General features: G+C 36.0%; 1 protein-coding gene across 1 annotated transcript in view; it reads right to left on the reverse strand.

The window, feature by feature from the left end:
- LOC127423120 (1-phosphatidylinositol 4,5-bisphosphate phosphodiesterase epsilon-1-like) overlaps positions 1–14,761 on the reverse strand; it is a 171,673-nt gene that overhangs the window by 33,708 nt on the left and 123,204 nt on the right. The window contains exons 10-21 of the mRNA XM_051667192.1: positions 13,732–13,917; positions 13,525–13,642; positions 10,547–10,733; positions 9,773–9,895; positions 9,539–9,675; positions 7,255–7,493; positions 6,904–6,965; positions 6,080–6,245; positions 5,748–5,855; positions 4,915–5,031; positions 4,057–4,215; positions 1,118–1,235 (exon numbers count right to left, since the gene is read on the reverse strand). Coding sequence (XP_051523152.1) covers positions 1,118–1,235; positions 4,057–4,215; positions 4,915–5,031; positions 5,748–5,855; positions 6,080–6,245; positions 6,904–6,965; positions 7,255–7,493; positions 9,539–9,675; positions 9,773–9,895; positions 10,547–10,733; positions 13,525–13,642; positions 13,732–13,917 — 1,720 coding nt within the window. The remainder of the gene's footprint in view (positions 1–1,117; positions 1,236–4,056; positions 4,216–4,914; positions 5,032–5,747; positions 5,856–6,079; positions 6,246–6,903; positions 6,966–7,254; positions 7,494–9,538; positions 9,676–9,772; positions 9,896–10,546; positions 10,734–13,524; positions 13,643–13,731; positions 13,918–14,761) is intronic.

The raw sequence follows: 14,761 nt of genomic DNA on the forward strand, positions 1-14,761 counted from the left end.
AAGATTACAATCAAAGAACATATTTCAAATCAGCAGTAAAATCTGACAACACTGGTATCATAAATGGTGCTTCTTTACCTCAGATTATGCTAAAAAAAACATTTTCCCAACTTTTATAGATAATGTCTGTATATAATAGGTGATTGGCTCTTTTACCTGTAAGATGGGACATCCTATCTACATCCGTTGACCGTTGGCTGCAGTTCTAATTTCTCCCATTCATTTTAATAGAAGTGGCCTGTCTCTGCTAAATAGTCTCTGGTGCAACTTCAAGGTAAAAGCGCTTCATGTGTGCTATAAGTAAATGTCTTATTCACTATGCACTGTATGTACAATTGGTTTGATTCGGTATTTTGTGAGAAAATGCGATTGCAAACGTGGACATGCCATCCATGGTTGCTGGACTACTGTGTGTACTGTTATTTCCTTCTTCCTATTATATACAGTATATATATATATATATATATATATAAATGTACTATATTAAAATTTGATAACTAAACAGAAATAAGAAGAAACTGCTATCTACCATTTAGTACAAAGTTAAAGTTTTGTGTGAAATTGAGTAAATATAGTGCTAAATAAGATTTCTTTATTTTTTTTAGCGATTTTATGTTTATGTTATTTACTATATTAAATTGTGTGATATATCAGCATTGTGTTGGCCTAATGGCCACCTTGCTCTCTGGATATCGGCATCGGCCATTAAAAAACCCATATCGGTCGACCACTAGTAAGGATAACTTACCCCTGGTTTGGAGGCGCGATTAGAGCTTGTTGCCTGTCGGCTTTCAGAGAAACACATCCACCTATGATTTTGCAGCTCTTTGCAGGTCCACGGATGCGATGCTTGTTGACCTAACACTGAAGTTTAACAAATCTTTCAGATGGATGTATGCCCCCCCTTCCCCCTCCCCATCTGATCTGCGCGAATCATGAAAATGAACTATTTCGGATTCAAAATGGCGAATTTCAGCGAAAAGCAACTAGTTTCTAAAAAGCTTTGTTTGGGTTTTGTAGAACAACAAAAGTCATACACATCTGGGATGTCATGAATGTCAGTAAATGATGAGAGAATTGTCATTTTTGGGTGAACTATGCCTTTAAGTATGCTTACCATCCGACAGTGACTCATAATCATAGTCATACTCGTCTTCCTCCTCTTCTTCATCATCATTGTTGTTTCCAAGTGAGCCGTTGTGAGCCTGGGCCTGCATGTGTGCCAACTGATGTGCCTGGAAGAATATAGAATATAGAATCATAAACAACAGACACAAAGCATTACACTTGTGAAAGTTGATCATTGTCATGCACAGCCACAGAAAACAAGACATGCACTTACTGACAACAAAGTTGCGCTGGTACAATATTTCATTTACCGCCTCTGATACTAGTTTATTATACACCTTTCTTCTATTTCTATTCAGATTTAGATGAAAAAAAAAAAAAACACCTTAAAGGTGCACTAAGTTGTTGTTCATGTCGTCTTAGACTTACACTGACACCTAGTGGCCTGGATGCAGCATCATTCAAATGCAATAGTTTTCAGTTACAGATGCCACTGTAAAAATTCACAATTCACAGTCAGCCATGATTACTTTAATCAATGAGTGAAAGTGTCAAATAACAGGATGGTTACTGAGATTAAGTAGTATTCGGCTGGTCATGTGAATCTAACATGGCAGCCCCCATGTGCGGACCCTCTCCATGTAGAATAAAACCGCTTTTATAAGATTACTGATATGACTGGAGTCTTCATTTTAATGTGAGTGCTCATGTTTTCCTACATATGTTTCAAAATTACAATTAATTTCTTAAGAGTACAGCTTTTTTTAACGAGGAAAAAATTACCTACTGCACCTTTTAAATTAAAGTGCAACTGTCTTTTGTTTTTTTGTTTACAAAGTTGCAAAAACTGCTAGAATGAACATTATGGTGGAAGAACTTGTCTAACTATAGTACAACCTCTAGTAGAGACTGCTGTGCTACTACTTTTACATGCCGCTACTGTATATTATTGTGGTATCATTTATTTCAGATTTACCAGCCCCTACAGTAAATATAACAAACAAAACTGTGGTTGATCACAGCATCTTCCTGTTGAAACGGGCAGTTGTAGGCCAGAATTAGCCAACATGTGGACTGATTTTAATGTAATGAGAAAGACTATTCAAAAGCCATTTCTACCTGTTTTAGTTTGTTCATGTGAGATTTTGTAGAAGGATAATAGAGTGTCACGAGATCACTTGGCACATTCCATGAATACAGTATACAGTACTTTTTTTTTTAGGGCTGTAGATTTAAAACATTAATTTAGATAAATTATATAAAAAATAATGTGTGAAAAAAATAACACTGTTAATTATGTCCCCCGCCCGTACCTATATGTTCCTACAATGTGAGCAATTCAAGCTTGACACCTTTCGAACTACATTTAACATGGCACAGCCTCCTAAAACAACCCTCATGACTAGAAACACTGAAAACTAGCAAGACGCAACCCAACCAAAGACGCATGAGTACACAGACCAACAATTAAAAACAGTGCTAACAGAATTAGGCCAATAATAGGGTTATATTCAATATGAAAATGAAAAAAAAATAAAAAATACTTCTAAACCACTTTCGTATTGTCTAAATGCTTCTCTGCTGCCATGATATCCAGTATGTAAGCTTGTATGATGTATTTACATTAAAATCATATAACAGTGCCATAATTTTGATATTATCTTTTGATTTACAGTACTGTGCTGTAATAAATGTTGCATAGTGAGGGTGTCTTCAAAAATAATGACATAAGTAGTTTTCATTTATCACTTAATGTCATACAAAGTAAACATAAAAAAAGCTAAATCAATATTCGGTGTGACCACCTTTGCCTTTAAAACAGTCCCAATTCTCCTACGTACACCTGGACACAGTTTTTCTTGGTTGTTGGCAGTTAGGATGTTTCAAGCTTCTTGGAGAATTCGCCACAGTTCTTCTATCTATTTTGGCTGTCTCAACTGCTTCTGTCTCATCATGTAATCTCAGACAGACACAATGTTCAGTGGGGGGCACTGTGGGGGCTTTGTGGGGGCCGTGACATCTGTTGCAGGGCTCCCTGTTCTTCTATTCTAATCTTTTCTATTTTAAAAAGTAATGTTTGGGAGTCTAACATTTATATTTCCTATTGACACACTAAATCTGAAGATATAAATAACCATCTTAAGACAAATGTTTTTGTGAAATATCTTATGTGCCTAAGACTTTTGCACAGTACTGTATATTTAATTTATTGCATTAAAAAACAATTACTTAAATTTACAGTAGCTATCACCCACATTTTCCGTGCAATCCTGTTACCGCAAAATTTCATGTTACAAAAAAAACATAACTTTGCTTAATATTCTTATGCCTATGTAACATCATTTTGACCCTTTTTACAGCACTGTGGAAAGACAAGTAAATAATCTCACTCCATTTTCTCAATTTTTACAAATGTTTTGTTGACTGCATTTGTCAAGCTCAACATTCCAGCCTGTTACCCAAGTTTTGTAAAACAACAAAACCAACAAAAAAACTAATATTTTTTTTCTTTAATATATTGGATTTTTTTCAGTAATATACAAGAAATGTCAATAACTTAATCAATAACAAAAAAATAAATGTTGGTCCCAAACTAGCTAGTCCCTGCTGAGTGATAGCATACATTTGCAACCAATTCTGTAATTTATTTAAATTGTTTTGTTTTATTAATTGTTTACATATAAAAAAAAAATTATCGTTAATTTTGATGTTTATTTTATCCTTATTTCTAGACAAAAACAAAATCACAGAAATCAGGATTTTAAACTGTTTTTAGACATTTTGTAAGCTGAAGTGCTGAAAATGAAGAAAACAAAACAGCTCAAAAATATTTAGTATTACCTCCTAAGCTTGCCGATCAACATCTGAAAAATCACCACAGAAAATTATGATTTTTTTTTTTTTTACACAATTTCCATGCACTATTTTGTACCCTATTCATGGAAATTGTCAGTTCTATATTGCTTAAATGTTATCCCCCTGATGTACCTTTTGTTTGAGAATGTCCACTGGAGCCTGGTGAGCTTTCAGCTTCTTATTTTTGAGGAGTATTTTCCCTCTGAGCTGCAGGGGAGACGGGAGCCGAGGCTCATCTGCAAAATCACTCTCAAACAAGAACTTGGTCACCAGTTTCTCTCCAAACACAGTCTGATGAGCAAAATAAACAAGGTTCACTTTCCACAGGAAATGGACTTGCCAAACAAGCAGGTTGAGAACATTAAATGGAAACATAAGTTCTAAAAATGCCTTCCCCAGAGTGATATAGAGTAGTGGTGCCCAACTGGTTTTACTTCCAGACCCAGATTTTACACTGAACGTCAAGTTGTGACAAAACATAGTACCAAACTATGGTATTTATCGTACAATTGTTTAACCTGTGTCAAGAATTTAAATGTATTATTACCAACTTTGAGGATGTCAACTTGTCCATGTTAGGCAGATTAGTTTGCACAAAAATATGATTGTTCTTGGATGCGCGTTCTGACGTCAACAATTAACTTTATGAAAAGCTCAAATAAATGTATTATTTAAAGGGTTCATACATTATACATTTTTATTATTATTTTTTTTTTCCACTGAGGTCCATTTAGAATAATATTCAAGTTTTGTTTTTTTATGCCAAAAACTTTTTTGTTTTTTTAGGACCATTTTCCACTCTCTCTCTTTGACCCCTAAAATTAAAACATTTTCCAATACAGCTGGTTTTGCATTTTGTTATTTGCATTTAACATTGTTTTTTACCTGCTGTCCATGATCCAATCAGAAAAGACCTGCACCCTATTTTTGGGTCATAACTCACCAAGTTGAGAACTACTGGTATAGAGGTAAAAACAGAGACAGACATACCTTAAAAATCTCAGCCATTTTGCGTTGCTGTGGTAAAGAGCAGTGGTTTTCAATGGACAAAATTACAGGCATCTCAGAGTTCACAAACGCTGTGCGGTTTATTGCCTCAACAACATCCTACAGGCCAGAAAAGTATTTAAGTTCACAGAAAACAGACAAAATAAAAGATACATTCTGCTATTCAAGCGTAAAGGAACAGTTCACCCAATTTTAATTATTCAACTTAATGTCGTTCCAAACCCGTATGCTGTTATTCTTTCCGTGATATACAAAAGGAGACATTTTTAATAATTTCTGACACCCTGTAATTCATACAATGGAAGTACAAAGTGGCCAGTCTGTCAAGCTCCAGAAAAGTTAAAGCACCACAAATGCTCTCAAATCAAGTACGGCACCTTGAGAACCAATGATGTTTGAGTGTGAATAATGACTTAAATTTCAGTTTGTTGCACACACAAATCTAACATATGTCTTCAGAAGACTTGGAATATAGTTCACAATATGTATTAACTACTTTTATGGTGTTTGTTTGATGTTTGAGTGTGAATAATATCTTAAATTTGAGTTTGTTGCACACACAAAGCTAGCGTATGTCTTCAGAAGACTTGGAATATAGTTCACAAGATGTATTTACTACTTTTATAGTGCTTTATATTTTAAAATGTCAAGGTTTTGGAAAAACCTGTTAAGATTTTTCGAAATTCTCTTTTAGTGTTCCACAGAGAAAATAAATCCATTTGGGTTTAGAATGAAATGAGAGTGAGTAAATAATGACAGAATTTTCATTATGGGTGAACTATCCCTTTCAATCAGTTGTTGATTTCTTATCAGACCTTGAAGGGAATCTTAGTTGTGAGAGTGTGTCCATGGTAAATAACAGGCATGCCATCATCCCCGTCCCAGCAGTCCAACTCAATGCTACGACAGCCCTGCAACAAAACCTGCGAGAAATGCCATATATAAAAACATGAACTCAAAACTGTTGGTACCATGCATGTACCATGCTTTCAGCTAAATTCACCTGCATATGACCTCTACGGTACGGCATGTGAAACAGTCCATGATCATCAAGTGTATTTATGGAGTGTATAGTGAGTTGTCTCTTAAAGCCATTTGGGCTTGGATCACATTCAAGATAAACAGAGAAGGCGAGTTAGGGATGTACCTGGCTGTAGAGCTCTACTGATGACTCTCCCTTCAGCTGATGGCCCGTGAGGTATGTGTTATGAGAGGACTCAATGTAAAAGTGCGACAGCGGATGCTGGAGATCGTCCAGGTTCACTTGAGACTCCTCGTTTTTAGACGCAAAGTTGTCCTTGTCCATCAGAAACCTTCAAGAGGCAGTTGTTTCTCTTTTATTTTATTTTAAAGGGGTTACAACAACAAAGAGAGCTGTACCACTCTCCCAACTCCAAAACAAGAGCACAAAACAAACAGTGGCTCCAAAAAGTATTTCATTCATTCATTCATTTTTTGGTGAACTATCCCTTTAAAAGCCATTGCAAAAATGGCTTAAAAAAGTGGAGTTAGTTTTGAGAAAAATTCTAAATTTATTTGTTTTTATTTTGTATTTATCTAATGCAATGGAATGAATGCATTTCTAAGTATGACCCAAGTGTCGAAATGTGTCCAAATACTTTTGGGGTCACTGTATAACCCCTATCTTTCCATACCCCTGGACTGATCCCAACCCAGCCAACAAGGGACATATACAGTAAATCAGTCAGAACAAAACCATATTACTAATGTCAAATATACTGTAATAGAGGCACTGGTATATAATTTAATAAAGAGATATACATTAGACAAAATGAAAGGATATAGTTAAAAAGATGTTTTACTTTAAAGGCATCTTTCATTAGTGGTGTAGCAGAGATTAAATCAAAATTGCAGATTATCCAAAGTGAGGATAAGCAAATCTGCCAAAGTAGTCGTTAAGAAATTGCTGGTCCACATTATTTTGTCAAGTTCGTTTTAATAAAACCTTACCTGGCAAATCCTTCAAAGGACATCCACCCCATCTGGCGCATGTTTGAGGAGGGCTCGAATTTCTAAAGAAACAAAAAAGAAATTAAATGTTATTATATTGGCATGCATTTCGTAAAATGTCTCAGTGATTTATGTGCTGGTGAGATACTAATATCAAACTGTCAATCAAGGACTCTTATTCATAACAGAGGGAGAATCAATTGTCCTTGTTTCTAATGGTCAATGACAATCCAGCACTGAGAACTTTTATAAACTTTAGAGAAACTTTGAATGTTGGCTTGACAAAATGTAACACAGCTTAAAAAGTCATGAAGTTTGAAAGACAAACAGGTAGAAGAAAATTCCAATAACCTGTATGATGCTAAGGATCTCATCATAGGTCAGATGTTCTCCCTGACAGTTGACCAGGAAGTCATTGAGCTGGGAGATTGCCAGTCCCAGCACACCCAGTGAAGAGTTCTCCACTCCAGTGCCATTGGTCACGATGCTAGCAGCAGCGATGGCATCTGAAATCTGCTTCTGGTTGTCAGACATTTGCTGACGTGTGCGGATGAAAAGGCCTAGGTCAGAGCCATTGCGAGTCAGTAGATCTGTGGAGAGATCAACTTTATGAAAACTTCTTGCCCCTTATCAATTACATTTAAGGCTGGGCAGGATAACCAAATTAGGGATGCGAGATATATAAGCAGCCAATATATTATTGGCCGATAATCAGTAAAATCAAAACACTACTACTGCGCTGATAGTGGAATTACCGCTGATATTTTCAGCCAGCGGTATGCTAAGCGGTTAGCTTGTGAGCTAACAGGAGAAAACAAAACAGAGAAATGTTTAATTTCACCATTTATATCTTTGGTTAATTATATGTGACATATAATTTATAAGTTATTCTTTGTTATATTTACACTGTTAAGACAACATGAATCATACAGCGACTGCATAGGATTGCAGACGCAGACAGATACACTTGACTCGGGCAGCCTCAAGCGGCAACATCTCTGCACCTTGTTACAGTGTTTTGAGGCTGGTTTCAATCGTGATCATTGAAACGACATGCCATTCCCCATATTCTGTTTATGTTTCATGTAGCAATAAACAAAAATGCAATAACGTGTATGCAAGTTACTTGGGGGCAATCATTTTTGCCTATTACTTCATGAAACATAAACTGAATATGGAAAACAGCGTATCATTACTTACAGCAAAGCTTTGCAATTAAAACAAGCCCAAACACAACATAATGGTGCATAGATGTCAAAATAATCCTCACGGAGCGACGTGAGGTGGCTAAAGAGAAAAGTATGTGAGTGAAATTAATGTGTTTGTTGTAGTTTATGACTTTCCTAACATTATGACTCATAACTATTATATCTGTATGATATTACCTATTCCCATTATGACTGTTGTGTTGACATTTCATAAGTTATACAGTAGAACTGTCACAGATGAGCGCTGTAACAAGCATCTGTGAATGAGACGCATATGTGCACAATGCACGCACATACATTACATACACACACAAACCACTGCTGCACTTGCATTCTGGTTGCTAGCATAAACATTACACTATGTATACAGATATTAGGGTTTGTATTGTGTGCTTTGTTGTCTAATGTTCGTTACATGCTGTTAATTTATCACCTCATTTTGGTTTAATGCATTACAGCAGCGGTTAGAAGTTTGTTATTCTCTCTCTGTTAGCGATTCATCAGGATTACCGTAAACACTAACATTAATGGGCACCACACAATTTATGCAAGTGTATAAATTTACTATTTAAGTGTGTAATTTCTCATTCAAATCAGCATATATCTTTAATATAGGCACATTTTTGGTTCATGTTACATCCTCCAACCTTAAATAGTAGCAGTTAAGAGTTGGTTGGACTGTTAAATCCAGATTCAAAGTTTTTAAATGACAACTATTTTTCAAATAAGTAGATTTTAATTAATTAGGTAGCAGTTCCAGTTTAAAAAAATATAAATGAAAACTTATTTTAAATTATCGGTTATTATCGGTATCGACGACGAGCTGTGAATGATCGGTTATCGGCCCAGAAATTCCATATCAGTGCATCCCAAACCAAAATCTTAGTCATAAGTATAATTACATTTTAGATCCCGGTAACAGTATCACAATATAGTTATTTTTGCTGGAAACGCAACCCAAAAATGTTTTATACATTACCCAAGCATAACCGATATGTATTTACTTTAAAGGCATCTTTCATTAGTGATGCAGCAGAGACAAGCAAATCTGTAAAATAACCGATATATGCACACCAGTGACATCAGTTGAATTCTATACCAATGCGACAATTTGTGACATTGCCTGGAAACCTACAGTTACACCTTGTTTACACCGGTCATTAACCACAGCGTAACAATGCGTCGAAACTATATTGCTCCTATTATATTCAACGAAGCTGACATAGTTTTAAAGTGGGCTTTATTTTCAGCTTGGTGATTTCAGCTCAGATTTTTTAAATCGTTATGTGAAAGCAGAATCTCTACTGGTTGACACACTTCAACCATCACACAGTATATACAGCCATGCCTCCCAGTCCTAGTAACAATTGCTTACAACAACAAGAAAAATCTTTTTTTTTTTTTTTTTTTTTTAAACAAATTTACACCTAGATCCGGTTGTAGTCCTGTAAGTTTGTCATCGATCCTCAGTGTGGTGTAAAGAGGGACAGAGTCAAGACCAGAGCGACTGCACGGCACTGCGTAGGTGTCAAACAGCTCCTTTAGATCCTTTCGACTCCGAATGCTAGACACACAGCAGACAAGTGGGACACTTTCAACAATCATCCATTTTCAAATAAGAGAGATAAACAATTTGGTTTTGAAGAAGAGGTGTGTTCTACCTAAAAGACTTAAAGAGCTCCACAAATTCGACAAAGCTCATGACGCTGTCAGAGTTCATGAGATCTTGGAATCCCCTGAAGCAGCCTTTACCCCGACCGTGCCAGCTCCGACTGCTCCAGGCCCTGAGACCACCAAACACAGTCAGATACAGGGCAAACACTGCTTTTACTAAATAATGCATTCAAGTACGTAGATCTATTAAGAGAATATTGTTGTTGAAGTTAAAGCTGAATTGTGTCCTTTCTGTGCAACCAGCGTCACCAAACAGAACTGCAAAAATAATGATCGTTTTCCAACAGGTTTCCTGAATAACCCCCCTTTTTACAGTCCCACCCCAAACTCACACAAATGCCATTTTTGAGGGGAAATAACCCAACAAATGGTTAACTTATGGCTGTCTATAAGAGAAAGACTACACACTTCAGCTTTAAAATAATACTATTTATTCTTCACCATATGCAAATAGCACAAGCAAGTGGCAGAAATGTTTGTGAAAGTTCTGGAATGTGTGGTGTCATTTTAAAGTCCACGCAAAATCAAAATTGATCATATTCACTTTCTTACTGCACATTCTGATTCATAAACATAATATTACAGAAGTAAAATTGGTTGCAAACAGCATTTTTATGTTGACTTTAAGGATCTTTTTGGTTTATTAACATCTAATAATTATCTAAAAGAATAGAATCAGAAACATGCTAAATACATCCAACACATCAAAAAGATTGTGTCTTGGTATGCACAGAACTGTATTTCTTAGGGAGTGGCCTTACCCTGGCTGACTTTTTGCACGGCCGGGGAGAACAGGGGAGGAATGGGGGCGTGTTGGGGTGGTGGTATTTGTGTTAAAGGAGCCAGAGGAAGATGAGGAGGAAGAGGAGGACAAGGAAGTTCCAGGAGACTGGCCTTTGCTGTTGAATAAGGAAGAGGGTCCAGGAAGGCGAAAGGGACTGTAGTCCTCTACAGAAACATTCAAACATGCCACATATTTGAATCCCACATACATTATACACTAAATGTCTCCCTGATCTCTTAACCCTCCTATGGTATTCGGTCATCTTTTACCTAAATAAAATTTTCCTCATTTAATAAAAATGGGTTTCTTTATCTGAGCAGTGAAAGGCTTGGTGAATTTTCCTCCATTTGCCATCTAAAAAAAAATATTGGGCTTGATTCGATAAGTTTAAGGTGCGACACCTTTGTTATTCGTGGTCAAAATTGACAGATCACTGAAAAAGAATTGGAAAGACCAAAAGAGAGCAATTTTTGTCAAATACAATCAATAAATCAGCCACAATGCAGAAAAAACAGACAGAAATTACAGGGTGAGACTCTAAAACATCCTCAGTGCAAAACAACACACACACACAAACACATGCAAAAATGAACTGGTGAGACTATAACAGAGATTTTTTTTTACATTTGTCAAAAAACAAAACAATAAATCAGTCACAATGCTAAACACACACACAGACACACACAGAGAAATGAAGGGGTGAGATGATAACCCACTCACAATGCAAAACACACAAACACACACAAAGAACCAGGGCATCAATAAGTGGAGCTCTACAGCCATCTTTTGGTCATTGTTGGTATTTTAAGTCATCTGTTATTTTCCAGCATATGACAGACATCTGACACACACACACACACACACAAACACACACTTTGCAATATATATTTTTACTATAAAAAAGTTTGAAATTTCAAAATGATTACTCTGATTCTTCTGTTTTATACTCTAATAAAATTTTCAGAATTTAGCAGTTCTTTTCTGTTTCTTGATGTTCATTTTCCTGATATTATTATTCATTTACTTTGAGTTTTTATGTTTTAAATAATTTATTGATGGAAAAATATCTATTCTGTGTCTTCTTTTTGTAACACTATGGTCAGGTTTGATTGCAAGCACAATGACATTAACTGCAAAAACTGACACTTCAAATCAATTTTAAAATGCTAAACTTTGACAAATAATAGTCTGATAATGTCTAATTATATATCCAAATGCATATCTTGTGATAAAATATAAAATGAGGTTACAACAAGCCATCAGACTACACAGTACTAGCTGTTACTGGCATGACATGGTTTTCAAGTCATGTTATTTATATTTTGTTTACCAGATGCCAACAATCTGCCTCCAATTTGTCACATTCTCATATTTTCTTCATGTTTCAACTTAAAGAAGTATAGGTTCTGATTTTATTTTTATTTTTTATTTTTTCAAGTTAGCTTATTTGTATATCCAAATTAATTGTAACAATTTAGAAATCTACATGTAAATAAGATAAAAATAGCATCAAATCCCAAAAGAAAAGTATCATTTTATTGTTTTTACTTTAGGGAAGAAGAAATGGTATCATTATCATCATCAAAAAAAGTGTTACACATCTGACCCTTCCGGTCAAAACTGACAGCGAATAAAAAAGGGAGGTGCCATTTTTCAATACCATAGGAGGGATAAAACTTTTGTATCTCAAAACCAATTGTAACTTGATTCCAGTATCTTCAGTGTATACATTAAAAAGTGTTGCTAAATCTGAAATCGGTAGCATCCTGAACATTCTTCTACTTTATAGTGCAACAGTAGAGTTCCAGAATTAATAAATTAATTCATTTTCTCCATAGTGACATTGATTTTTAGCCATAATGTATAAACTTTTCAACAAAGACTTACCAAGAGCTCTGAGATTGTTATGCAATGGTATTCTGGAGCAATCACAAGGCAGTGAGGTTTCAAAATTATTAAAAATAAAATTGTGGTTGAGAAAAATTCCTGGTTAAGAACTATACTACCCATAATCCTTAAGAGAGATCCACCAATCAGGTAAGTTGCTGTTTCTATGGAAATTAAAATAGCGGTAAAAGAACTCAGAAGTGGCCTCCCACTCTCCATGAAGAATTCTGAATGACAAAACTAACTACACTCTCACACTAATATATTTCGGAATATTTAGCAAAAATATAAAAGTATATTGTTATTATACTTATCAATGACTAAATGTCTCAATAGTATTGTATTGTCGTTTCTGAATTAATTACATAATTTGCAATGCTTCATGGGAGTAGTTTACTCTCTCATAAAAAGACATTAAAAGTGCACTCAGTAACTTTTGTCTTTGTGTCATCTTGGACTTACACTGACACCTAGTGGCTTGGATGCAGCATTATTTAAAATTAATAGTTTTCAGTTTCAGATGCCATTATAGAAATTTAGTATTCACAGTCAGCCATGATTACTTCAATCAATGAGTGAAAGTATCAAAAAACAGGACAGTTACTGAGATTTAGCGAGTAGGATTCGGCTGGTCATGTGATTGTAACATGGCAGCCCCCACCTAAAGACCCTCTCCATGTAGAATAAAACAGCTTTTATAAGATTACTGATATGACTGGTCTTCATTTTAATGTGAGTGGTCATGATTTCCTACATAAATTACAATTCATGTCTTTAGGAGTTTTAATGAGGAAAAAATTACTGAGTGCACCTTTAAGTACACAGTGTTGTCTTTTTTCATATACTGTACATTTTGCTTCATATCAAAGTTTGTAATGCTGTGATTCATCTCGTAGCTTGTTGATTTGGTTCATGGGTTAGAACTCTTTTAAACATTTAAATCCCTATGGAGAAAATGAATGGGAAAAATACTTACAGAACCAAGAAAAGTTTGAGTCATTGTTGCACTTTATTATGTCTAAAACGATGGTTTAATTAGCTCTCAATACAATGTTTAGTAATTCTCACCAGCCTCTTCGTGCTCAGCACTTTCTAAGGGATCGGACTCTCTTCTCCCTAAAGTCTCCTTACAGCTTCTGGTTTTGCGTGAGATCATCTCATCATCTGTTCCTTCTCCACTGTCCCCCTTTGAACACAACAGACAACAGAATCTGGAGTCAGTGATATCGCCAAACCACAAAGGCTTGAGCTGGCTTATGATTTTCATCTACTCACCCTGACTAAGGCTTTCTTCTTCTTTTTGGCATTGGAGTTGATGCCCAGCGGGCTGTTTTTCTGGGCTGAGTTCTTCTCTGCACTCTTGCTGGCAGATCCAGGGCCATTAGCGCCCATATTCCAGCGTCTCCCGCCGAACAGCTCGATAGCCTGGGCCAGTGTGGGGCCCTCAAATTTATTGTCCTCCTAGAAAAAGGAGTTTTACAGCGATATAAATGAAACTGATAACAAAATTGGACAACAACAAAAAAAAGATGCTGCTTAAGCCCGAAGTATGCTTCGGTCAGTACAGGGCGCATGACGCAAATCTAATCATCAGCAGAGTGCGCAAGCACTGAAAGCACGCAGCCCGATTTTTCTAAAAGCGCCTCTTTGAACGCGCTGAATGTGCATGCGTCTGGAGTTATTTGCACTAATTTTTGGGTTCACAAGGTGGCAACACTTACATTTTGAGCCAATATTGTCAAGAAGAAGCATTAGAAGATGATGTAATCAGCGCTAAACATCAAGAGATGAAGGTAAAAACAACAACAGTGGATGTGCAAGTCAGGAGTGGATGTGCAAGTCAGGAGCGCATGTGAGAGGTCTGGAGATACCTGCATTTGTATAACTCGAGTCTGAAGGAATATCAAGACATTTTATGGGTCTAATCTCCTGAAGAGAAAGTCCAGTGTTTCATAGCAGTCGTAGTGCACATGCGCCAACGCGTGTGTATGCACACAGTTATATGGAGTATACTTTGACAGGCTCGCGTTCAACTGTACGCAGATGTTGCGTCAAAATGGAAGTATACCTAGGGCTTAAGTCAGCTGAGATATAGTAAAGGGGAAATACAGTAGTGCAGGGCAATCATAGTCATAATTATAAAGCGTTTGGTGTAGTGGGAGCATCAATACAGGATAAGTCCTCTAATGTGAACTTCTACAATACAAAAACATAGGCTACACAGGAGAACACAACATATATATTAGACTATACTCCTGCTTAAAAATCAGCCTAAGGTGGTTTGCAAACCAAAACTTTTCTACAC

Source organism: Myxocyprinus asiaticus, chromosome 32 (genome assembly GCF_019703515.2).
Source record: "Myxocyprinus asiaticus isolate MX2 ecotype Aquarium Trade chromosome 32, UBuf_Myxa_2, whole genome shotgun sequence".
Lineage (NCBI taxonomy): Eukaryota > Metazoa > Chordata > Actinopteri > Cypriniformes > Catostomidae > Myxocyprinus > Myxocyprinus asiaticus.